Raw genomic sequence first — 27,962 nt, forward strand, 5'->3', positions numbered from 1 at the left:
ATAGTTAGGCTATAAAATAGCCAAGCTATCGGGGATACAATTAGTGTCTAGCCTCGATTGTCATTACCCATTTCATTTTATTTCGTTTCATGTCTAAAAACAATCTGTTTGAAAAAGGATCACGAAATAGTCTACTTTCAATTTATCTAAGGTGGGGCTTATAGCCATGCCAATCACGTGATTTGATTGTAGTCAAAATCGTCCAGCAAATTTGGGTGAATTGATTTTCGCTTTTTGTTTATCGTTGATAACTTACAAAATATTATTTTTCGTAACCAGGAATAGACAGGTGATTTGCAAGGAAGGTTATCAATGAGTGAGCCAATTAATTAGCTGGATTGTTTTATTACAATGTGAAATACGTGTCAGTTTACCATAACATAGCTGGAATTTCAAGATAGCTATTAAAGGGAAATAATCCATGTAATGGAAAACATAAAGACAGTTGTACACTGTTTTTGATATCGTAGGCCAATGTGACATCACTCCATCGGAAAACAGGAGTTAAACAACCAGCTACTACCAGTGTTTTATTCTTGTCCTTTATATGGTATGCGATAACACCACTGTGGGAAGCAGACGTTAACCCACAAGCTACTACTAGTGTTTTAATAGTTTGATCATTGATCAACTTTATTTACTGTTTGTTCAATGTTGGGGGGTTTTTTGTTTTGTTTTTTTAATTTGAAAATATTCTAACAGTAACATGGGGAAATTAAATATATTTGAAATAACATTCTCTAACCCCCAGGGGGTGTTCTATGGGGGACAACTAATACAAGGTCATGTGACAGTGGAATTAAATGCTGAAATGAAAATGAGAGGTAAGAAGATCTCTTTTTATGTTTGATTGTTTGCACAGGAAGTAAGATCACAAAATCAACAGGGCTACATAAATATAACCTCTCTGCACTGTTTAGACCAGTGATTCTCAACCAGTGTGGTGCGGCAAAACTTTGAACGGCACACTAAGTAGGCCTAAGCAAATGCGAAAAACACAGGTGATCCCAATTTAGTATTCACTGGTGACTACTGCCGTACTGGTAAGTTCATGGCTGTGGTTTTGTTTATTTAGTTTGAGTCATTCTATGTGTCAAGGGGTATAGTTGATTGAGTGTTCTGAAATTGTATATAATGCACCGTCTGAATTAGATAACAAACCTTATCCCTCAACCCTCTGTGTTTCGAGATAAGAGTTGGTGCCATTAACTTCAACGTAGCACATGCGGGAGCGATTCGCACCAGCATTTGAAAACAAAATTGACAATATTTTTAATCAAAACAACGATTGATTATTGATAATATTTGTGCCACACCCAACTACAATTAAGCATATAATCCTACCTGAAACGGGTACAAATCGTTGTATTTAAAATCGAGGCGTTAAGCCAGTACTAAGACCGCCATCTTTTTAAACGGGATACGTATGACACTGTCATCATGAAGGCGGGGCTAAAAATAAGGATTTTATAACAGCCATTCAAAAAGGCAATCCAAAGCACTGTAACTATGAATGGATTTCGATGGCGGTGAATGTCAGACAAAAACAACGCTTCATTAATTTAAATGCGAATATTTGGAGTTAGGCACTAGTTGTGCCACGACATTGACCTCTGTAAGTTTAATTAGTCATTAACATAAACTTATCTTATTTTAAATATATTACATGCATTAATAAAGAAATTGAGTTTGCCACTTGGAACTAAAGGCATCCAATCGTAGCTAAAAACAAACACATCGGTACATGTAGCTACGTCTGGATAAGAAAATACCTCAACCGGCTGAAACATATTTGTTGTGTTTATACGTCAAGAATCTACTCACACCACTTTCGTTTTCTGGACTGACAGAACTGTGACAAGGCTGAATTTCACCTCACTCGATTGCAATTCTGTCTATTTCGGACACTCAGGACTGGCAATCGAGCATCCTCTATGACTAGTCTGTGTCTACGGCTGTCTATGACTTGCCATGATACTATTTGCAAAATTCAAATATTTTTCATATATATATTTAGCCAGGTGAGCCGCTATTTTTTCTTGTGTTCCAAGGTGTGCCATTGGCAAAAAAAGGTTGAGAACCACTGGGTAGACCTAGATATAATACAAGAGATACATGTACGTCTTGTGTAAGCTATGATATTCATATCATGGGAGCAGGGAGACATGGTGGTCTCATGTTCTGAGAAAGAAAGTTCCTTAGATTTTCCCTTGTCAGTGGTGCAGGACGGAGGGCCTAGCACAGAGAGTGTCCAGTTGTTCGGATGAGAAGGAAAACTGATGTCCTCATAGGCTACATATCAGTAAAATTCAAAGGATTTTATATAGGATTGTACCTTTGGTCCATGGACCTTTTTTTTCTAGAATTTTCTTCATTTGGTGAATATACATGTATTTCTGCAAAAAGGATTTAAAAAGTTTCCAATCTGATTAAAACACAGGTCCTACTGGTACTTCATTTTGATTTTTATAGTTCAAAATTTCGTTTTACTTGGCTTTACTACACTGGGATCGGGACGAGCTGTTATACAACCCCTATTCTGGCTGATGTGCGCGATAACACTATGAAACGGTCTGTTGCGATGAGTTTTTGATGTGCGGTTCATGGAACTGTGGGTGTCCCACTAAAAACGATCAACGCTTATTGGTTAATCAAATGTATGACATCAAAAGGTCAGAAACCGCTCGTATGACCCCTGACACAATCTCCCACTAAAACCGGTCAGAGCTCCATGTAGTTGAGGCCATCGAAAGTACAAAAAACAAAATATAGATCTGTATTTTAATCAAATTGAAGATTTACAAACAAGTTAGTGGCTCAGTGAGTAAGGCGTGGCTTGCTGTAGGTCCTGGTTCAAACTCAGTGTTGGCAAAGAAAATTCCTTAGGGTTATTCAACATGGTTTCCCCTTGTCAATTTTTCAGGAAATTTAGTCTCAAGTTCTTGGAATGAGATGACAATAAAATATGGTCCCATGTTCAGATGGGGGGTTGGATGGCCGAATGGTTAACACGTGCGCGTTGTATCAATAAGGCCTGTGGCGTGGTATTGATTACCCAGTTGTACATGGCAAGGAGTACAGTCGCCTGTCAAACCTCATGGGTTTTCTCTGGGTCGTCCCACTGCTCAAGACCGCTACGCGCAAGTGAATTATTGAAATAAAATTGAATAATATGTTAGTCCCGAAATGACCTAGTTTGTGTTGAGTGGACTTTAAACCCCCTCTCTTTCTCTCTCTCTTTCTCTCACAATATCAATACAAGCAAAAATGGTATCCCTTACACCAAACATGCTATAACACAAAACCCACATGACAAGGTCCTATTCGTAGATAGTGTTTGAAAAGATAGGTTTTGAGCTACATGTTTTAAATGTGTATTTGGGTGTCGGAAGCAGATTTGTCAGTGTATCATATGGGTGAACAATATCCTGTAGATACATTTATTATGGAGCAAAGTTTGACACAGTTTGATATGTTGAAGAGATTTGACCGTTCCTGAATGCTAAGCCAATGCAAAAAGAGTTTAGATTATGTGAGAAAGCAGTTTATTCCTGGCATGATTCTGAATGTGCTGAAGCTGATATACATACCAATTCTAACATACCAATTCCATAATAAAGTCTTGACATCGTGATCTTACAGTATACAAGGGTGACAGCGGTATCCATAGTAATGAGGTGCCTTGTCAATTCTATGTTTCGAAAGTGATAATATGAAACCTGAAGCTTGTCAGTATGTAACCCTTTTGAAACCTATAAGCGGGCGGGTGGGGGGGGCAATGTTCAGGGGTGCTGGAACCCGGGTACCAGGGTATACAAATGGTACCCTGCCCTTTTCTGGGGTATACATGTATACCCATGCCCTAATGATGAAAGTTTTCAACAATTTGCTCATGAAACAAAAATTGTGAATAATCAGGCTTTTAAAGGGTTTTATGTTGGAATTTGGAATGCTAGAGGCGCTCTAAACAGCGTTCTTGGAATCGACAAATTTCAAAATTTTCTAGAGGCCGGGGGTAGGTCCAGGGGGTCTTTTGGTACTCTGCCCCTCGCACCATTCCGACGCCCCTGATTTGGATCATCTCAGGGCCAAAATCATTTGTTAAAGACCATTTCGTACTCAGTGGGATGTGCACTGTCATTTATAATTAGTTTCAACTGGTAAATCACATGTACCGGTATGAATATAACCTTTTTATTAAGCCCCGGGGGTCCATATTTAGGGTGTCACTTTGGACAATTTCGTACTCAGTGAGATGTGCATGTATTCTTTCATTTGAAATTGGTTTCGACTGGTACCATGAATGTATAGTATATAACCCATTTTTGCTCTGCCAGTTCGACTTTGGGGTGTCTCAATCATTTAGAAAGTTTGACAAACAAGATATTCCTAGGTTCATATATAAGCACAGACCAACATTTTGTTTTTTGACCACAATTTTGTTGGAGAACTGGAGGTTTTTAGAGAATTTGAACTTTTAGATAAAATTGAGTGAACTAACGATATTACACGTATTATTTAAATTTTCTGATGCAAAAGACATTTAAATATTTTCAACAAATGTTGAGAATTAAGTTTTCACTGAAAATCCCAAATTTGAACTAAAATGATAGTGTTAGTGGTCCCTCACAAATTTGGAAAATATTTTGAAATTTTACTCTCTTTTTTTTAAACTCTAGTCATAATAATCCCAGTTTCTGACAATTGAATGATCATACCGTACCTTCAAATTGAGAACTCTTGTTCTTTTCCCTGCTAGGTGGGAGCTACCTTGGCTAGGTGGTTAAGACGCTGGCTCTCTAGTCTGGAGGTCGGATGTTCTATCCCCTCATTGGCCGAGAAAGTTTATCGGGATTTCCGACGTGGTTTCCCCTAGTCAGTGGGGCAGAACGGAGGGCCTTACAAGGACAGCTGTCTAGTTCTTCGGATGAAACGAAAAACCGAGGTCCCGTGTATATATTGGAATGCACGTAAAAGATCCCCTGGCAGTTGGAATTCGATATACTGGGCAAAATTTCCCTCATAGCACACTGTATGGCGTATGCCCGTCTTCATTAGCCCAGTATAGGAGCAGAACAGTAGGATGTTAAACCCCATTTCATTTCATTTCCCTGCTAGGTCGTAGGTTCGCTCCCGGTGTTGGGGGAGAAATTTCATTATGATTTTTTGGTATGGTTTCCCCTTGTCAGTTGTCAGTTGGAATTTGACGTACCGTACATGTAAGAGTAGGCCATTAGCGTCCAGATAAGAATATGTTGTCATTGTTTGACATGACTTGCGGAATATATCTAGTCTCGTTCTTCGAGTCCCTTTTTCCAAATGGCGCTGAAACGCATTCTGGTACACAATTTGTGTACTAATGGTGAAATGTCTATTTTGTCTTAAATATTGGATATCAGAAGCCTACCTTTTCCTGGTAATATCAAAACATCAATGTTAATTTAAATTGACAAATAATTTGTGTTGTCAATGTTGAAGACTTTGGATGATATTGAGTTAGAGACTTAGCTGTACTTTAAATAATACATAATCAAAATAATTGCAAAAATGTTGTACATGTACATTTTCATGTGGACGTATTTTGTCTTCGTCCCAGTTAGTCTGGACAATTTGTTTGTTCTATTTGATATTGGCATATATATCAGGGGATCACGTGGGTAAGACGCTGGCTCGCTAGCCTGGAGGTCGGGTGTTGGATCCCTGCATTGGCCGAGAAAGTTCATCCTGATTTTCCGGCGTGGTTTTCCCTTGTCATTGATGCAGGACGGAGGGCCTGACAAGGACAGCTGTCTAGTCGTTCGGATGGCACGAAAAACCGAGGTCCCATGTACACATTGGCGTGCATGTAAAAGATCCCTTGGCAGTTGGAATTCGATATAAGAGTAGGCCATAGCCCCGCTGCCTGGGCAATATTTTTTCTCATAGCACACTGTATGGCGCATGCCCGCTTCATATGCCCAGGTTAGGAGCAGAACAGTAGGATGTTAAACCCCATTTCATTTCATGTCATTTGGCATATATCAGACCGTAACATCATGGATTACATGTATGGCCCCTGAATGTACAAAAAATTAAGTTTTTAGTTTGAATCCTTGTCAAAAAACTTTTGAACCCCAGTCAGTTTTACTTGGCAACTTTTTACGTAAATTTTGTTTCGTCTTAAATGGCCGAGTTACGTAAATTTGTGTGTTACCCTTTATATGAATTTAGATTTTAATGGCTTCCGCCAAGCCGTTTAGCAGAAGGGGACGTATTTTTACTAACTCTAGCGAGGTAAGCAAGGCCTTATTTTCTCACTAAAATGTTCCTTTACATTGTACATGCGTTCGCAGGGACTGACACACGACTGTTTAGCATTAAAAAGTTGCCCACTAAAATTGACTGGGGTGCGAAAATTTTTCGACAAGGACTACTATGTACCTAGACATGGTTACACCGGGTAGACTAATCACCGGAATTCACCGGAATTCATTTACAATCACCGGAATTCACCGGAATTCACTTCTAAAATCCCTGATTCCTCCCACAAAACCGAATTTCTGTTCACTAATAATTCTTTCGAAGACCAAAAGTTGTTGTTATATGAGACTGTAAGAGTATATCTGACAATTCAAAAAAGTAATTGAATGTCATTAGATAAGAGAACGTGTGACGGACATTTTCTATTTTTCTTTCATGTTCTCTTATCTAGTGACAGTCAATTTTTCTTAAGAATTGTCAAGATATCTTTTCACAGTCTCACTCAATAGCTTTTCGTCTTCGAATGAATAATTAGTAAGCAAAAATTCGTCCATGTATCTGTTATCGCCCGTCACTTCAGTCAGTTATATAGAGGGATAACTCGTGTTTTCCTTTTGCGTTCATCCCTTCGGATTGTTCAAGCATTGATTACGCATCTATCGTAGCAATGATCTCTGTGATAAAATAATATTTGGAACATGTTTAACCAGTTCTATCACATATGTGATAATGACTGGCACCAATATTGTCCTTTAACTTACAATGCGTAAAAGGTTTAACCGCTCTACAGAAAATTAAACATAATATGTTCATGTTTCTTTTAGGAATAAGACTGCATTTTGAAGGCGGTGCACGAGTTCACTGGTCAGAAGAACACAGTACAGGTACAGGTAAAGATAGAAGAACCACCACCACACATTATTCATCTAATGAAACATATTTCAACCATATACTCGTTTTATTTGGCAAAGGTGAGATACATGTACATGGGTTTTCTTAGATCATCGGGATTTTTCATGTAAGCCTGCAAAACATGCAATCTGATTAAAACACAGATCCTATTTCGTTTCTTTTTTATAGTTCAAAATTTTGTTTTATTTGTCTTTACTACAATAGAATCTGGAAGAGTAGTTATATTACCGGGATAAGCCAATGAAACGGTCTGTTACGGAGACTTCTTGGCGTGCCATGCACAAAACTGTGGGTAAACCACTAGAAACGTCAACGCTGATTGATTAATCATTGTCTGACATCATAGGGACAAAAGCCGCTCGCACGACCCCTGACACGACCTTCAAGTACAACTCAGATCTTCATGTAGTTTAGGCCATTGAAAGTATAAAAAAAAAACAACCGAAAAATAAATCTGTATTTTAATCAGATTGGCAAAACTTGTTAGATTAGTGAACACGTTATATAAATATATACAATAGTAGTTTCTAAAAATCATTTCCAGTAACAGGAAAGCGAGGTAACCTTCATAAATGTAATCAACGAGGAGATCAACTACCGGTAAGTGTAGTTAGGATTGGGTGATTACAGGTTCCATAAGTCATTTGTATTTTTGCTAAAATAGCAAATTTCCCATGGCTTTATATACACACTAAATATGTATCCAGATCGATTATTTAACATTTAATTAATTAAGAAAACAAAATCAAAATATGAACTGCGATTCAATCTGTTTTAAACTAGACCCACTAGGTTTCTCCGCTACCAATAAAAGATGGCAGCACCTGGTTGCGCTCGTTCAAATTTCATTATATCATAACTTTGTAAATACTGAACGGAATTGATCCATTTTGTACTGATATTCGTATTAGAACGGAATTGATCCATTTTGTACTGATATTCGTATTAGAGATTAAACTTCCACAATATCGTAGTTTCCATGAGACGCACCAAGCATTAAATGACGCACCAAGCCTTTACACATTTAGGAGCAATACTTTGTGATACTTCATGGATTTACTTAATTTATGTTAAAGGAAACATAATTTCACGTCATTCAATTATTTTATGTTATCAGGTCCAGGACAGAAGGGAGACGACCCAGTTTTACAAGCAGGAAGATATGTATATCCATTTAATTTCCAGTTGCCCACAGGAATACCATCATCTTATGAAAGTCATACAGGGCGGGTTCGATATTCAGTGGGTGGTGTCATCGATCGTCCCTGGAAGTTTGATCATACAACAAAACGAGCTTTTACAATCGTCGATCCTTTAGATCTGAATCTAGATCCACAAGCCAGGGTAAATATATCGTAATATTTTACAGATGTCAATCTATTAGACCCGAACTGTCTTCATAAGATTAGATTGTGCAGAAAAGTAGGAAGTTAAAACCCATTTCATTCCATGTTATTTCTCTATAAATCTAGTTGCATTATATTATACTTGAAGAATACAACGTGAAGTTTCTTCTTTGATATCTTCTATAATTAATTTTAGAACATTTTACTATGAATTATCGGAAAAATAATTCAGACAATTTCTATAAATTATGAACGTTCACCTAGTGAATAAAGTAATATATATTTTCCTAACGTCATAAAACCATTTAAAGAAAAGAGGAAAGTTACTAGAAAGCAGACTAAATGACAACGTAGAAATTGGTATTTACTGATAACCCTTTGTTTTTCAGCAAGGTGCCACAGCAAATGGCCAGAAGACGTTATGCTGTTTGTGCTGTAAATCGGGACCAATTAGTGCTGTGTTGAGACTTGATAGATTAGGTTATGTACCTGGTGAGGCCATTCCCATTTCTTGTGAAATACATAATGGTAGTCGACGAAGTATGAGCAGTTCGTTCGTTCAACTTAAACAAGTGAGTCTTGGCTAAGATTTTGAAAATAACTGATAATTGTTGAAAGGGAATCCTCGTCCCAATTCTTGACTCGTCTAGGTCGATGGGGTTTCATCCGTGCATTGTTTGTACATAATGAAGGGTTGTTTCTGGGTTGGCAGACTTCAAATTCTAGTATGCCCCCACTCCAACCCCTGACCCCCACACGACTTTTAGAAAATTTATTTAAATTGATGAATCCTTGCGTAAGTTTCTAGAAATATACATGACTGCACATTGTATATGCGTTCATTGCTGGAGACTACTCGCATAGATAGTTCTATTTTGTGAATGCCAGAAAAGTGGGTTGGCAAAATATAACCTTTGAAGTCTACCTGTAAAAACTGGATTCTCTCGGGCTTCAGAAGAAAAGCAAAAAATTGAACTAACGATAAAGTACTATGCTAGTCTAGGGAATGGGCAATAATTTTACATATTGGCACTCTGTACATACTTGGGGGGTTGGATGGCCGAATAGTTAGCACATGCCCGCTGTATCATAAGGCCTGTCATTGAATCAACTGGCATGGTTTCGATTCCCTGGTTGTACGTGACAAGCAGCAGGGTCGCCTGTCCAACCTCTTGGGTTTTCTCTGGGTCCCCCGGTTTCCTCCCACTGCTAAAGACCCCTACGCTCAAGCGAATTATTGAAATAAAATTAAACCAAATGTTAGTCTCAAAATGACCTAGTTTTTGTCGAGTGGGCGTAAAACCCCATTTCTCTCTCTCTATGTACATACATGTACTTTTAAATGATTTCTACCCCAGGGCTATTTTCACCCAAGTTGCATAAGGTATTATAAGGTCCATGGTGATATTATCATACTTTTGTTCAGCCGTGGATTATATTGCCTTACGATTTGCTTCCAGACCGTGCTGTATCACGCCACATCAAAGACTAAAACAATGTGTAATACTGTGTCTAAAATTAGCCATGGCTCCATTCAACCTGGCGATGATGATATTTGGAATGGAGATCTACTGTCTATACCACCATTACCGCCTTCTGGTTTACGAGGATGTCAAATTATAGATATAACATATACAGTGACGGTAAGATAAGTATGTTTCATGGATGCCTCCTAAAGAGGCTCGAATATCATTCATAATGTTTTCAATGTCTAAACTTTCTAGAATTCATGAATATTTATCATGATTATATGCCCCATGTCGTGAGTAGTAATGGTCAACGATTATTTCTAATACTTAAGGCAAAGGGGGGTTGGATGACCAAATGGTTAACGAGTGCGTGCGCGTTGGATCATAAGGTCTGTCAAGAACTTTCTAGAATTCATGAATATTTATCATGATTATATGCCCCATGTCGTGAGTAGTAATGGTCAACGATTATTTCTAATACTTAAGGCAAAGGGGGGTTGGATGACCAAATGGTTAACGAGTGCGTGCGCGTTGGATCATAAGGTCTGTCAAGTGGCATGGTTTTGATTCCCCGCTTGTACGTGACAAGGAGTAGGGTTGCCTGTCCAACCTCGTGGGTTTTCTCCGGGATCTCCAGTTTCCTCCTACTGCTGAAAGACCTCTACGCGCACGCGAATTATTGAAATAAAGCTGAACCATGTGTTGGTCCCGAAATGAACTAATTTGTGTCAAAGTGGACCTTGAATTAATTTTTAAAGGCAAAGTATTTGAAAGAGTAGCCAAGTGGGACAAAGAATTGATCTTTTAATGGAAACCTAATCACTACCTGGCCATTTTCTTTCTCATGACTAATTTTCTGATTTTGCTGTTTATTATGTTTTCAGTTAAATGTTGATCCGTCTGGAGTAGGGACGGACCTAGTGGTGCCGATGAATATTTTAATAGGCTCCATACCACTCCAGTCAGTAGCAAGACAGTATGGTCCACCACCACCTCTCCCTCTACCTCCAGCAGGGAGTGATATACCAATTCAACCTATCACACCATCAGCACCTTCTAATATAGATATACGTAAGTAGACCTAGATTCAGTATTTCACATCAATACCTTAAAGCTCTACGTTGATTATTTTGTCAGCCTGTCAGCATGTCCGACTGGTATATTATTAAACATGGTTCAGATATTGAGTTACATAAACTGAAAGTAGCATGCTATAATATATTTAGCTATTTAAAAATTCGCATACATATCACTCTATCTTTACCACCTTATCCTTTACCAAAATATAAATTCAAAACATCTTCTGGATCTGTCGGATTGATCTGTTTTCATCAGTATCGTATTCAGAGGGCACTCGATATTTGTTGTGATTGTTCGGATAATAGTAATGACATACACAATAAGGTTTTATGGTGATCAGTTGAGTGGATTGTTGGTGGGCATACTTTCATGATTAGTGCTGTATCTATTTTTAATTTAATTGACTGTTTTGTTTTTCAATTTTCCAGCTCCACCATCCTATGCAGAATGTGCCTTTGGAAAGGTTAATATCCGTGAGGAGAATGATAATGAACATACACGAGGCAATATGGATTATGCTCCGGTTTATACGTATTATAACTGGAATCAACATGACGCTAATACATTTGTGCCGGTAACTGAAGAACAAAACAAACTATAACAAGCGTGTTGATCCAAAGAATAATGAAACAGGCTTTACAATAAGCATTTCTATCACAAGAATAATGAAACGGACTATAATCTTCCTTCGGTATGCATGTATCATATATCTGCTTGCTGTACTATAACGATATACTTACACTGTAAAGTATTAACGCATCATATTGAAAACACTTGTGTCATACATGTAGCTCAAAAGGTTGCTCAAAATAACAGAATCTCTATAATCTTACTCATCTTTATCAAAAGCATTTTGCTCCAATTAAGCGGTAGACACATTAGCTGAATCTTTCGGACGAATCAATCGCAAGCGGTAGCGAATTTTATTCGGCCGAATGGGTGGACACACTAGAAGAATCTTTTTTTTTCCCTTTCACCAGTCGATTGCATCACCTTCACGTCACATGATTAAACATGGCGGCGACTATGTCTTCAAACACTCAGCAAACCCCAGCAGATTCCAGTACCCTACATCTAGCCTCGGCTAGCCATGACGACGCCTTTGAAGACTGTTTTATCTTACAACTATTTCAAAGTCTGAAGCTGTTTTTTCTGTCAAGTTTATCCGATTTTCTTCAAACAAGGACAACTTTGCGCTGAAAATTTTAAACGCAATTTTGATAACTTCTATTTTAAAAGCGACAAGTTTTCCTAATAAGTAAACCGGTGCCGCAACACAATTGTATAGGCGTAGAGGTATATATCACTTATCGTCATACAGCTGAGGCTAGATGTAGAGTAATGGAATTTTGCCGATTGTGTCTTCAAACAATCACGTGACTTCTCGATATGAGTGAATGCTGAGTTGTTATTGGCTAATAAATTCTACAATCGGGCGAATGCTTCGGCGAAGCTAGTGTGTCCACCGCTTAAGACATTATTCAGATTGTAATCTGGTTCTTGGACCTAAAATACAATAACATTATTGAAATGATATAATAGATCAAATAGAAAACACTACTACCTAAAGTTTAAAACAAGTGGTTGTTATTTTAAGTAAAACTTAATTTCATTGCACAAATAAATTTTCCTTGTCAGAGGATGTTCGGTGCTGATGAAATGAACACAATTCGTTCGTTCGTTCCTAGAAGTTTACTCCCACTTCCACCATGGGGTGATATCGTAAACACAACTCTGAAGTACAACAGTCTTATATTGCTTATGGATTATAATGATAATTAAATTTTAAATGAAATACTAATGTCCATTTCTTGACCGCCAAATCCATCCATAAGCATGCCCAACGAGCATTCAAAGCCATAAACTGTCTACATGTCTATACAATGTAACTTACAAATGAGGTTTTGAAACAAACTTGTAAGAGTTTTGCTGTAGCGAATATTTTGAGGTAAATTGTTTCACAGTTTAGTGTAGAAGTAGCAAAGCTTCTATCTCCGAACTGTTTTAATTTTGATTATGGAATGAACAAAACAATATTTATTTCTATCCATGAGCAAATGGGACCAACACGATAATTATTTCTATCCTTGAGCAAATATAATGGGTCCAAAATGACATTTGGTTTTATTCGCCTAGATTACAGTAGAATCTGCATTAAGCAGCCACCCAAGGGAATTTTCACAACTGACCGCTTAACGGGAGTGGCCTCTTAATAAAATCTCGTTGCTTTTTGTGCTGACATAAATTAAATATTACGCTTGGATGCATTGGAAGCGGTAAATTTGTCTGTCGCTGAATCTTGCGCCGAACGAAAATTCTTTACTCAAATCTCGGACATAATTTACCGGGAGTGGCCTCTTAATAAAATCTTGGTGCTTTTTGTGCCGACATAAATTAAATATTACGCTTGAATGCATTGGAAGCGGTAAATTTGACCGTCGCTGAATCTTGCGCCGAACGAAAATTCTTTACTCAAATCTCGGACATTACTTCTGTAAACTTGTCATTTTGTACCAACCTTCGATACTACTGTGATGCATTCGATAATATTTATCCATTTTTGTGAAGAAAATCGATGAATTCATTTTATTTTATCAAAAAAGCACATGATCAAAAAAACATCGCTAATTTTATCACCTATTTACAGGGGGTGTAACTCTGTATGTAATATTATAGGAGGCGCTAAGAGAGATACTAGATGATCGTGACTGTATATAAAAAATGAAATAGAACCTTTAGTCCAGTAACAGCAGAAAATATCTACATTTACATAATTACTACATGTATAATAAGTGAAATAGAGTCTTGTATCCAGTATAATGAAATGAAATGAAATGAAATGGAGTTTAACTCCTACTGTTCTGCTCCTAACCTGGGCTAATGAAGACGGGCATACGCCATACAGTGTGCTATATTTCATTTATTATAAACCATTACGTACATGTATATATTTCTGATGATATTTAATTAGAAATTATATTTCATTTATTATAGCCATTATTTAATAATTATATTTCATTTATTATAGCTATTAATTAAAAATTATATTTCTTTTATTATAGCTATTAATTGAGAATTATATTTCATTTATTATAGCCATTACGTACATGTACTGTATATATTTCTGTTGATATTTAATTAACAATTATATTTCATTGATTATAGCCATTACTTACATATACATATATATATATTTCTGACGATATTTAATTAAATATTATATGAAAAGCGTTTCATACAGCCTTTCCGCCATTCATCAGCCTAATAATGTAAGTTATAATCTTGCTTCCTGTTTTAAATATTTTTTTTTTAAAATGTATCCAGCAAACCTGAAGTGTTTGTATTTATATAAAGATATACAAGTTTATAATAATATGTTTTATTTTACTGTGTTCAGAAGAATTTGTTTTTCTCTTTCTTTTTTATTAAGAATTTGTTTTCTCTATTTTCGTGTATTCTATATACAATGTTCAATATGATGTTATCATTTGTATAGGTTCTTTGTGTAACCAATTATGTATTCTTAAAGATACATTATGCAAGAGCTAAATCTGCCTATTGGAGGTCTTTCTTTTGGCCTGAAATGTTATATAAACTATTAATTAGACATAATTTATTAACATGAAAAGACCTTAATCATCTCTCGATATGTTGTCATCTTATGAGTCGGATGTTCACTGGATTTGAATCCGATTTACTGCTTAACGCTCATTGATGATTTAATCCTAAAAATGCATAATCGAAACTATTTTTTTTATCGTACCGACTTAAGTAATGATGATCGAGGCTAGGCTTTAAATTCAAACAATACTATATCGGTTCCGAATTGAGCAATTTGACTACAATTTTCGGCATATTCCCTTTACATTATCTAGTTTTTAACTATTATAGTGGGAACTGCCAGCTATTTATCTAATCTTACATAATGTATCGTTAAGAATTTGTTTTTCTTTTGTTATTAAGTATTTGATATTCTTTTTTTTTTTTTTATTAAGAATATGGTTCCTCTATTTTTATTTATTCTATATACAATGCTCAATCTAATGTTGTCATTTGTTATCATTTTATAAATTATGTATTCTTAAACAACGATCGTCAAACGTCTTATTTCGACATCGCTACCGTTCTGTATCCTTAGTAATAGTCACCTTTTCTATTGAAGTTGTGGTCAAACCGGATATTTGATTGACTTCAGATCGGAAGTCAATAGACTTGGTCCCGTGTTCGATCCCCGAGTTGGCTGAGAAAGTTCATCGAGATTTCCGGCGTGCCCCCACCCCACCCCACCTTGTTTGTGGTCAAGATATGAGGGCCTGGCAAGGGACAACGTATAGTCGTACACATTGGCGTGCCCACATTGGTGTGCACGTCAAAGACCCATTGGCAGGCGGAATTTGATATTAGAGTACGGACGTCATCATCAGACCAGTCGGTGTAGCGGGACATTACACCATTTTATTTCATTTTATTTCTATCAAAACAAACTGTTTAGCGTGAAGAATTATTAACCTAGATATATTAAAATAGTATTGTACGTCTAATTTAAAATAGATATTTCCAGTATATAATCAAAGCAAACAGTATGGATCTATGTGTTTATTTGAATACAAATTTAAATTAAAACTGTCAACACAGGCAAATTAAATATATTCGCAATAACGATCTCTGCTGATTAGATTTGTAGCAATATCCTGATTATGTTACGGGTTCGATTACGTGCACGAGAACGTGTTTACGTGATATATGTTTGACGTCCCATCCGAACGACTACACCGGGATCGATCAGGGGACCTCCTGGCTAAAGAACCAATGTCCTACTGAGTCATTGTAGCTCCCGAGGGACGTTGAGGCAATACGGGGGGTTGGATGGCCCAATGGTTAGCACGTGCGCGCTGTATCTTAAGGCCTGTCATTGAGTCAACTGGCGTGGTTTCACATCCCCGGTTGTACGTGACAAGGAGTAGGTTTGCCTGTCCAACCTCGTGGGTTTTCTCCGGGTCCTCCGGTTTCCTCCCACTGCTAAAGACCCCTACGCACACGCGAATTATTGAAATAAAATTAAACCATATGTGAGTCCCGAAATGACCTTGTCTGCGTCCGGTGGACGTTAACCCCCCCCCCCCCCTCTCTCTCTCTCTCTCTCTCTCTCTCTCGCAATACTATACACTATGATAAATCTTCAGTTGGGGGAAAATATGTGTACTCTCACTACCAGAGTAGGGTATCGGCGGGAGATTCGGGACTCTATAACACGAATACAGGCTATATCGATGTAAAAATAAATAGATAAATAAGTATGTTTTAGTGATGTACCGACGGCAATCCCCTCTCTTTTAGCCTGATACAAAGTATTAATAGTATTTTACAAACCAATGAATGAACAGACCACGTGATTTACACGGATATATTGTATCAGTGTGTGAAAGTTGGTCAATGTTACTATATATAGTACAACTGAGACGTCAACTATAATGGAAATTACCTCCACATTGCGCAATACCGGAGCCTAAATTTCATTGCTCAGCTTTAGAATATTTTATAGAATTGTGTAGTCATTGATCATAGCAAACATTATTGATATATTTGTTTATTTGAAAACATTTTGAATTAAAACTATCAACATGGGCAAATTAAATATGTTCGCAATAACTTTCTCAAACCCCCAAGGGGTGTTCTATGGTGGCCAACTAATACAGGGTCATGTTACAGTGGAATTAAATGCTGAAATAAAAATGAGAGGTAAGTTCTGTTTTCTCTTTCTCCGTGTTTTGTATTGTAATGATGGATTTCAATATTTTTTCCTTGTCAGACCGATAGACAATGTAAGAGATGTCGACAAAACTCGTACAGAGTGTTCGTCCTGGAAAGCTTTGAGAAACTATCAACACTGTAAAATTGTGTAACGTCTTTCTCAATAAATTTGTACACAAATTGGGGCCACAATTTACTTATATGCGCTTATACAATAACGCCCTGTGTACAAATCACTTTCATGTAGACTGAAAGGAGCTAAATCGCTAATATTTAGGACGGAAAAATTGACTCACATGGGTCGCAACGCAAATAATTATTATGAATGTATATAAACTGATATACGTTCAATCATTCTCTTTTTACTGTAATTTCTCAATCGAATGGCAATCTCTAGAGTCTGGTTATACCAGTCTACACCGATAGTATTTATTGCGCATGTTCTCCAGATAAGAATATGACGTCACCGTTTGACATGAATTGTGGAATGTGTCTAGCCTCGTTCTTCGAGTCCCTTATTACAAATGGCGCTGAAACGTATGATGGTACACCAATGGTATAATGTTTATCTTGTCTTAAATATTGGAAATCAGAAGCCCATATTTTCCCGGTAAGATCTCAACATCAATGTTGATTTAAATTGACAAATAATTCGTGTTTTCAATGTCGAAGACTTTGGGTGATATTGAGTTAGAGACTTAGCTACTTGAACTAAAGGAAGTAACATCAGACATGTCAAGCCTTATTAAGTGCTTTTGGTGTAATAATACGCACCTTGATCTTGAGAGGATACATACACTATTCAATCTATTCCTGGACGAAACACAATAAAATTTAGATGAATGGAACTAATGCGTAGTAAGTTGTGCCTACGGGACGCTTCGTCGAATTCCAACTTTCAAGAGTTCTTTTATATGCACGCACACGAATTTACGATCGGGTCTTGGTTTTTCATACCATCCGATCGACTATATGCTTTTGTCATTGCTTAACTCTCCAAACGGCCTGCACCACTGACAAAGGGAAGCAGACTGAAATACCCAGGACATCAGGCTTACTGAGCCTGTGTCGTACTCACTGAGCCACCGTGGCTTCCAAGGTCTTAATATAGGTACCGTAGATCTAGTAGATCTATTATAGGATTTAAAGGATTATTCTTTAACAAGGTAGGACTGTTTATAAATACCATCAATTTTAAGGCTTTATTTTAATACATTTGAAAAATATAACTTAAAAATATGAAATTATCGCTTTAAATGTACAATAAGTGACGCCCGTGTTATTTGTTTAGTTTGGTTAAATGACATTCCATTTCTATCACCTTTAGAAATGTTATCTGGTTATCATGAGATTCGATCGGCTATCCTATCATTTATTTATCTTGCATCTTAATTTAGCAATGACAAGTTGACAAATGGCCCATATAATGATACAAGATAAGATACGTTGTATTGCATCAAATAAACCCAGAGAGTAGGACGTTAAGAGGTCACTCCTATATTGTCACGCAGTGCATATTTTTACATTTTCTGTAGTACAATTTTCATTGCAGTTAAATACTCCGGATTTCATTTTACATTACAGTTACATACTCAAGATTACAATTTACGTTACAGTTATATATCCCACATTACAATTTACGTTACAGTTATATATTCCAGATTATAATTTACGTTACCTGCCCCAGATTAGAATTTACGTTACAGTTACATACTCCAAATAACAACTTACGTTACAGTTACATATTCCAGATTACAATTTAAGTTACAGCTATATACCCAAGATTACAATTCACGTTACAGTTACATATTCCAGATTATGATTTACGTTACATTTACGTATTCCAGATTATAATTTACGTTACAGTTACATAATCTAGATTAGTATGTACGTTACAGTTACATACTCCACATTACAATTTAACATTACAGTTAATCCAAAGCTTTTATAAATTTAGACCGATTATTATATATCAGGATGCATATACACACTGTTTAATATATATATATATTTTAAATCCAACTCCTTTTTAGAAGTTTCCCGTTTTTAATTCAACCGGCTAACAACTAGGTTCAGGACCTGTAAAAATAAATCATGGCGTGTTCATTTTTGCTTTCAGGAATAAGACTACATTTTGAAGGTGGCGCACGAGTTCATTGGACAGAAACAAAATCTGAGGGTACTGGTAAAGACAGTCGAACAGTCACCGAACACTATTCATCTAGTGAAACATATTTCAAGCATATACTGGTCTTATTTGGCAAAGGTAAGAAGTTTTTATTATTATTATTATTATTATATACATCCAATGGGCCAATGGGTTCGCTCCGGGTGTTTGTTTTGCGAAGCGGTTTCCTCTTGGTGGTGCAGTACGGATGACCTGGTAATGAGAATGTCTAGTCGTTAGGATACAACAAAAACCCGAGTACACATTGGTATGCATGTACACCCTATCAGCAGTACTGCTGTCCAGGCAAACATTTCCTAATAGCATTCTGTAGTCAGGACACAACACCCAGGTTGAAGTAGGGATAAGCACTCTGTTGAAGTGGGCAAATAATTGGGTTGAAGTGAGAAAACACTGGGTTGAAGTGAGTAAAACAACTTCTAAGCGCCGGGTTGAAGTGAGAAAAACACCCTATAAGCACTGGGTTGAAATGTGGATACGCACTTTGTTGAAGTGAGAAAAGAACTGGGTTGAAATGAACACTTGGCGGAAGCCTAATTTGCATATTTGATATGGCTTCATCCTCACTTCATTATCATTGCTGCCTTCTATATTTCATTGTACATTTGAAGTTTGATTATCAAGGTTTCGTAGAAAAGAATACTTCAGATATCAAATTTATCATTTCGAACACGTTTCAGTCTTGTGCCATCCACACTTCATATGGATGGCGTCATCACTTCATGGCATACAAGATGGAGCACTGTCACGACTTCAGATCTACACATGTAATAATAACTATTATAAATATTCCAGACATCCATGAATCTTATCCTTCATACATTACAGCTATCATAATATATTGTAATATAGTCGCGAGTCTCAGAATTTTGAGTCATCTGTCGGAATTTCGCACTCAAATTGAGAAGTATTGTTAATTCGGAAGTTATCGACGAAACGGTTGTTTAAACTCCTAAAATAAAAATACTTCTCAATCTGATTGTGCAAGTCCTACGGATGACTGACTCAAAATACATGTTTCTGTGATTTCCGGCGGAATACATTAATGCATGAAGGATAAAATTCACGGATGTCTGAAACAATTTATGATAGTTATTATTAGATATGTAGTCGCCAAAATGCAGATGGCATATTCGTGTTTCACGTCCCCAACAACACATGTATGATGTTATTGGTACTGAGATAATACTTTTCTCGCCAATTTCAGTCGCCATTTTGGATTTTGGCCGCCAAAATGAATCGGAAACCTATAATGATACATTACACGGGTCATTTCGTCAACACTGCTTGTCAAGCTCTATTTCATACCATTTGTGGCCGCCATCTTGGATTTTCGGCTCTCCTGGAATTATCCCGTGGTGTCAGAGGAAGTAACTACAAATATTTCACTAAGGTCAAAACTTATTTCATGGCAAATGGTCACTGACCTTGGGGTTGTGTGCCGACTAGTATGCCCGTCTTCACTGGCTCTGTCGGTACATAAAAATAGAACGTGAAATCCTATTCCATTTTAATATTTCCATCAATTGTTTTATTCTGTAGGGCCAGGACAAAAGGGGACCGACCCCGTCTTACAAGCAGGGAGATATGTATATCCATTTAGTTACCAGTTGCCCTCAGGAATACCATCATCTTATGAAAGTTCGGACGGACAGGTTCGATATTCAGTGACTGGTGTTATCGACCGTCCCTGGAAGTTTGATCATAAAACGAAACGGGCGTATACAGTTGTCGACCCTCTAGATCTTAATCAAGAACCCCAGGCCAAGGTAAGTATCTTGAAGCATGCTACAGTTGTCAGCCTTTATCTTACACCAAAGGCGACTTTTAGTTTGTATAGACATTTAATCAAGAATAACGTTTAACTTTGAATGGACAAAATAAAGCAACATATTTTATTGAAATTGGTTTGTAAATAGTCAATAAATTATAATATCTTAAATTATGCTTAACATTAGTGAGCGAAACGTCTCATGAATAGAGAGCAGGGCATACACTGTTGGGCCCAAAAACCTAATATGTTGATGCATGGCCACTGTCCAATTACAATTTCTAGAAGTAACATTTCCAGTACTAGAAAACAGACTGTAGAAGTAGTGTATAAGGCAAAACAACGAAAGCCATTAGTGAATGACCACTGTTAACACTATAGAAATGACATTTGTCGTGAAATGAAGTATTGGTCGATGTGTTTCAGCAAGGTGAGATTAGAAATGGTCAGAAGACATTGTGTTGTCTGTGTTGTAAATCCGGACCAATTAGTTGTATGTTGAGACTTGATAGATTAGGCTATGTACCCGGTGAGGCCATCCCCATCACTGGTGAAATAATTAATGGTAGTCGACGAAACATGACGTGTTCTTTTGCTGATATTAAAATGGTGAGTTACCTGATAGTCGTACGACTCTATTTTTGGAAGCTTGCGATAGACAAAAATGGTTCTAAAAGCACATGTTAATGCAATAATATTGTAAAGTGCTTTATGTTTGATTTATATTCAAATTTTGAAAACATAATATCGTAATTTCTAATCAATTATGTTCTGTGAAATACGTGAACAGTTCAAATTGAACGACAGTCGATTACGTCGTTTTAGTACATTTTACACATTTTTAAAATTATTAATTTGTCGTTTGCGAACCAGCCTTTATTAATAACTTCCACATTGTGTTGTAGGATATATTTTTATTTGTTCATTACAAAATGACACCCAAAACAATGAAAATACGACTCGTGCAGTGATTATAAAATGTTATTTGTTTCTTAAATATCAGATATATAGTTTTACGGCAAGATAACAACATCAAAATTGGTTGACATTGATCAATATTGAAATTTTATTTCGTGTTTTTAATTTCGAATATAATGAAAAATATTGAATTAGAGACTTAGCTCCATCAAAGTGATCCTCGATTATAATGAAAAATATTGAGTTAGAGACTTAGCTCCCCTGAATAGCCTACAGCGCTAATTTGAGGTTTCAGGATCCAGTGAACGTATATACGTGGGCTAATCAAAGTACATCTATCTCAAACCCAGCTTCACCACACAGGGAAAAATGCTAAATCATATTTTGTCTCGAAACAATTCTAAATGATATTAGTCTTGAGAATTGGCGGAATTGATTAGGATTAAAAACTCATGTATATTGTCACGTTGTACAATCGGACTGTCATGTGCCATTTCTTCCAGATCGTTAAGTACCACGCTACGTCTAAGACTAAAACTGAAAATAAAATTGTGTCAAAAATCAGCCATGGCCCCATTCTACCGGGTGATAGTGATACATGGAATGGGGATCTACTGCCTATACCACCGTTACCTCCTTCTGGTTTACGAGGATGCCGTATTATAGATATAACCTACAGATTAGCGGTAAGAATAATATATGTGTTAAATAGATTAGCGGTAAGGTATCAGTATGTTTTATTGTTCATTCATTTCTCTCAAATATGCATTATGTAATGTATGTCTTTTATTTATTGACATGCCAAGACTGCCCAAGCCTCCGAGGGACTTAGATATTGAATGGATTAGAACAGTCGCGTCAACTGATAATTTAATGATATAGATAATCGAGACTTTGTTTTTCTTAATTGTGAAATCAGCAGTAATTGGCGATCGAGACTATCAAGGCCCTTATAGCATCACTCACAAAAAGTAATATAAATGGCATTTTTAAATAATGCGTCTTTTAAGAGACAATAAAAAAACACATTAACTGAGAGAAACAATCTACGGCATGTAATTTATTCAAAAGAAAAATAAAAAACTTTCGAATGTCTATCATCGTCGTAAACAGTTAATAATTTAATCACTGGGGCAAGACTGTGATAACGCCAAATTCACTGTGTATGATTGAAATATGTATGGCCCTAAGAATTGATCCTTGGGTACTCCATTGGCTTTCTCTTGAATTCTTATTTTCTATTTTTCAGTTAAATGTTGATCCGTCTGGAATAGCATTTGATCTAGTGGTTCCAATAAATATTTTAATAGGCTCCATACCTCTCCGGTCCGTAGCAAGACAGTATGGTCCACCACGACCTCTCCCTCTACCACCCTTAGGGTCTAATGAAATGCCCCTTCAACCTACCATGCCGTCAGCGCCTTCCAATATGGATATTCGTAAGTAAACATTTATACCTATTCCATAGACGTTTAGTTTACTGTTGACAACTTGTGGGGAAGTACCCCCCCCCCCCCTCCCGCATTTAGAATAAAGCTGGAAACTATTAGAATTGTTTTTTCCGTCGTTACATCTTTTGGGATGTAATAACACTTCTTGAACTATGAGTATGCTCTGCTTTGGTGAGCTAAGATAACCTTTATTCTGATTGAGTGATGCGTCCAGTTTAACTTCATCAATACATTAACTTAGTTCAATAACTAACACTTTCTGGTCCGTAGCATACAACTTTATTGGTCATAACTTTTTTTTTCATATATATTCATTCAGTGCCGGACTGGTGGGCCGAAGGCCCACCTGTCAGGTCATTAACCAAGGCCCACACAAGTACGCGCCAAAGGCGCGCGAGCATCCGATGGGGTCGGGGGTCGGGGGGGGGGCTCTCCCCCCCACGAAAATTTTGAAAATTGACAACCGCAAACCCATTTTCCAAGCATTTCAGGCCAAAGCCGAAGAAGGCAAATTTTTGATTTCCTGATACAATTAGATAACAGAATGAACTAAGAGCACTATCATTAGATGAATTTGAGAATTCTCTTCAGTGTCAAAAACGAAAAACCTTTTATTCTCAGTTTTTGGCGATTATTTCGGCGATAATGACTTAAGAAGAACTAAGTAGAGGTTAAAAGATGAATTACACGGTTCTCTCTCCTGTCCTGTGCCTTGTCCTCCCCTTCCTTCTTTCTTTTCTTTCCTCCCCCTCACCTTTCTTTCTCTTTTCTTTTTTTTCTTTTTTCTTTATAAGCTTAGGCCCACGAACAGGTGGACAGGTGGGCCCAGTCCGGCATTGTACTCATTGCGTCAATACCTCGGTACGTTCAAGGTTGGGTTACACATACTTTGCTTGAACAATAAACATGTATTTAAAATAATATGCCTTTGACTTTGGCAATAGGCCAAGGTGATCTCTATCTCCTTCTCAGAGTTGCTGGTAGGAGTATGTTCGCTGCCTTGCAATGCAATGTATATTTTTATATAGAGCGTGTTCCATTTTTGTTTTGAGACAGCTACATTTGGATTATTTTTATTTCAATCGCAAAATTTCTATTTTCAATTTTCCAGCTCCACCATCCTATGCTGAATGTGTTTTTGGTAAAGTTAATATACGTGATGAGAATGATGATGAACATACACGTGGTAATATGAACTATGCTCCTGTTTACTCATATTATAATTGGAATCAACATGAAGCTAATACATTTGTGCCGGTAACTGAACAACAACAAAACAGACATTAATGTAATCGGGTGTGTATCGAAATAAATCTAAAAGTTGACTATAATCCAACAAACTTGCTGCTATACCACGAATACTGCACGGGATTGATATAACAAATTCAAAGATGACATTTGCTGAGACTAACAGAATATAAAACAATGTCTCTAACTTTCGCCATCATCTGATTCTAAGACCTTAAATAGATAAGCTCCAAACAGATCAAAATGCAAAGGATGGCACCATGATCAATTCCAATAGTTGGCAACAAGTGGTTTAAAAATGTGCCTTTGACAAACACTACAACATGTCAAGGTGATTTGCTATAATGAACTAGTAGAATGATACTCACCATAAAGAAGTTTACGTTCATCAAATGGTCATCTCCTCAAACGTCGGAGATTATCGGCAAATGGAGAAAGATCCTTCTCGTACCCAGGCCCATTTCTCTGGAATGGACTTCTGGTCAGTATTTTCAGGTGACACACCGTATTAATTGTTAAATCACTTCTTTAGACTCTCCTATTCTTACAAGTATTTACATAATGTATCTATGTTTTTATAATTTTATACAGGTTCCATGTTTTTATAAACAATTTATTTTGGAATAATTTTATTCATTATAGATTTATTTATATGGTATTATTTATTTCATTTTGGTGTGATTTTATATTATTATTGTTAAGCTCATTCGAACACTTTATAGTGGAATCTGCGCTAAATAAATTTTGTAATAATAATAATAATTTATTGTCACGCATTGCCAAGGCATTTGTGGATCTGATAAAACAACATACAATTAAACCATATACACAGTCTAATAATATACGGCTCGCGGGTGCGCGCTTTATGATAAGGACTGTCATTGAGTCAACTGGCATGGCTTCGATTTCCCAGTTGGACGTGACAAGGATTCCGGTCGCCTGTCCAACCTCGTGGGTTTTCTCCGGGTCCTCCGCTTTTCCCCCAATGCTAAAGAACCCTACGCGCAAGCGAATTATTGAAACAAAATTTAGCCATATGTTAGTCCCGAAATGACGTTAAACCCCACTGCCTATCTACTTCCGGAATAGGTCTTTGCCCCGAATGCTGCAATGAGGTTCAGATCCGTTTTACATCTTTCATACACACAAATACTAAATAATAATGGAAGCGGAATAAATACTACTTAAACTTCTTGATTTAGCAATTAAAATATCGGTCAATTTGTTTCCATTTCTTAAGTGGAGCTAATTGTTGCCGGTAGACAGCGTAACTTTCGTGTACGCGAACCATAGTAAAGTATTTACTTGCATACCAAATTACTTTAACTTTATTACGGTTATTAATTACATGTAGGTAAGTCTATTTCGATTAGAAAAGTCAGTTATTCATTTAGCATAAAACACCCATATTATCTTCATTCGTCTGCCAGGTCCAATATGACGTTGGACACACGCCCGTATGCTTTGTTTTAAAGCATTTCTAGGTAGTGTTTCTCTATTTTATTATGGTTCCAGTATAATTGAGCATAACATTTTATTATTCGTTACACTGATATCTGCGAAGCTCCCCTCCTACCAAAACAAACAAACCACAAGCTAATTGGATCGTGTTGACCACATTCCACACCAGAGACCAGAAACCGTGGTAGTTTTATTATGTAACTTTATCAATAGTTATATCCTGATTATTGACAACCGTAAAAGAACCAAGAGAACGGCCAACAAGATATAACTTACCTACATATATTATACATCATACACTATGTTTACCCACCTGTTTATATTTTGTATCTGTTTAAAGTTTTAATAAAAAAAACAACCAGGGTAATCTATTATTGTTTATTTAGTTATTATACATTTCTACGCCATACTAATCCTGAAAACATTCCTGTTGCAATTGATGGTCCCAAATCGATATTTTGCAGTATTTCGAGGGTTTTTCTTAAATCCCTATCCAGATTGTTTGGCTAATCGGAAAGGGAAAGTCCACCAAAATGCAGATTCGTCTAATAATTGTTGTTGCCTTAAGCGATTAAATCTGAAATTCATCCACCAAAATGATGATACTTTATCGGTTTGCTACTTTATCCATCGGTTGGTTGTGGAATTATTCTCCCATATTTAAATGGACTGTATATTGCCTTCGCTCATATCCGTCCATCATCCGTTAACATCTTGTAAACAGCCTACAGTCTCCGAATTATCATGTTGTTTTTAATTTGTGATATGTTGAAAGCCTATAGATACGGCTCGTGATAAATGTAGAGTTTTTAAGAACAAAGAAAGGGAAACCAGGTTGCAAGATCCCGATCAACACCGGGATTGAACCAGGGAACCTTTGGTTAGTTAGTAAAAGAACGATGACCTTGGAAAGAACTGAAATCAAAACAATAAAGAGCTATACGTTTTGAAAACACCCCATTGGGTTTTCTTCATATCTAGGGGATAAACATTTTTAAATTAAAACAGTGCATAATCGTCCACAATCTGCCCCTCCCCCGCCCCAAAGGGGTTTCTAGCACATGAAGAGTCACTTAGAAATTATATAATCAGTGTGAATAAATCAACTAATTGGCCAACCCTTGATACTGTCTATAACATGAAACACTTTGGATGTCTCGGGATCGATGCCAGTGTTGCCCTGGCTGACACTGACCATTTGTGCAAGACCGCAAGCATGGGAAAGAACAACATCTAGTCGTTTAGGTGGAAAGAAACACCCAGGTTATTGGCATGTAGACGATACCTTGGTAGTTAGAAGATGAGTAGATCTTAGCAAACCGCATCATGATGTATGCCCACCTTCAATCGCCCTGTTGATGCATGATGTTAAGCCCCATTGTATTTATTTCTATTCATTACATTTCAGTCTTACACGCCCTGGGTGTTTTAGCAAGCTATAAGTAAAGGCGCATCAACTTTAGATGTCAATTGTTACAGCTGGTCCACGACTATAAGAACAGACAAAAGGACAGTGCCTGTGATTTGCATGGAAAGTCAGAAGAAAGGCGAGTTCACGTGTGAGCAAAGTGTGAATCTGGGAAGAGGAATTATTTTTGTGAAGTTGTAATAACATTTAACGAACCGATGAATGAGCAGACCACATGAATTACAAGGAACGTTATAAATAGTTGATCAATGCTACGATAGAAATATTAATATGTCTATGATAATAATAATCTATATTTCATGTATGAAAGACCACAGGTCCATAGTACAATTCATCATGAAAATTTTGAACATCAATAAGATGAATTCAAATTACCGTAAGAAGTTTAAACAAGAAGAATAACTCTAATAATTAGTAAAACTTGTCTGTTAGAAAGAATAATAATATGATTGTACTATACAAAACAACGATTTGACTGACATATATTAGTTATATCATTCATTGAGAGATATCATATTACGAGTATGAATTTAGCCAGTACTCATCTGAGTAAAGATCAACTAAGATTAAACATCTTCAAGACCTGATCACATAAACAAGCCCACTAGCTCTAAAACCCCATTTCAAAACTTCAACAACTTTTCAAAAGACTCTTGTGTCGATAAGTACCCATTATGTTTCGACAAAGATAATCTACC

The 27,962-nt window shown here is 36.8% G+C and overlaps 2 protein-coding genes across 4 annotated transcripts; both read left to right on the forward strand.

The window, feature by feature from the left end:
* The first annotated feature begins 201 nt into the window (after nt 1-201).
* Nucleotides 202-15,625, forward strand: LOC130010228 (arrestin domain-containing protein 3-like). 2 transcript variants are annotated; one of them, XM_050547374.2, is made up of 7 exons: nt 202-824; nt 7,065-7,211; nt 8,270-8,496; nt 8,888-9,070; nt 9,959-10,141; nt 10,852-11,038; nt 11,476-15,625. In XM_050547374.2, the coding sequence occupies exons 1-7, from the start codon at nt 707-709 to the stop codon at nt 11,646-11,648; spliced, it is 1,218 nt and encodes a 405-aa protein (XP_050403331.1). In that variant the 5' UTR covers nt 202-706; the 3' UTR covers nt 11,649-15,625. The 2 variants fall into 2 exon arrangements, with proteins under 2 accessions (XP_050403331.1, XP_050403334.1); XM_050547377.2 differs by having other exon boundaries at nt 7,065-7,130.
* A 644-nt stretch (nt 15,626-16,269) lies between these two features.
* On the forward strand, nt 16,270-27,534 carry LOC126819366 (arrestin domain-containing protein 3). 2 transcript variants are annotated; one of them, XR_008787908.1, is made up of 8 exons: nt 16,270-16,786; nt 18,918-19,064; nt 20,529-20,755; nt 21,184-21,366; nt 22,179-22,361; nt 22,925-23,114; nt 24,238-24,855; nt 27,244-27,534. XR_008787908.1 is itself a non-coding variant. In XM_050547373.2 (7 exons), exons 1-7 carry the CDS (start codon nt 16,669-16,671, stop codon nt 24,411-24,413), a joined length of 1,224 nt encoding a protein of 407 aa, XP_050403330.1. In that variant the 5' UTR covers nt 16,270-16,668; the 3' UTR covers nt 24,414-26,193. The 2 variants fall into 2 exon arrangements, 1 of the variants encoding a protein (XP_050403330.1); XM_050547373.2 differs by lacking the exon at nt 27,244-27,534 and having other exon boundaries at nt 24,238-26,193.
* The last annotated feature ends 428 nt before the right edge of the window (nt 27,535-27,962 follow it).

The sequence above is a fragment of the Patella vulgata genome, chromosome 4 (genome assembly GCF_932274485.2).
Source record: "Patella vulgata chromosome 4, xgPatVulg1.2, whole genome shotgun sequence".
NCBI classification, from domain to species: domain Eukaryota; kingdom Metazoa; phylum Mollusca; class Gastropoda; family Patellidae; genus Patella; species Patella vulgata.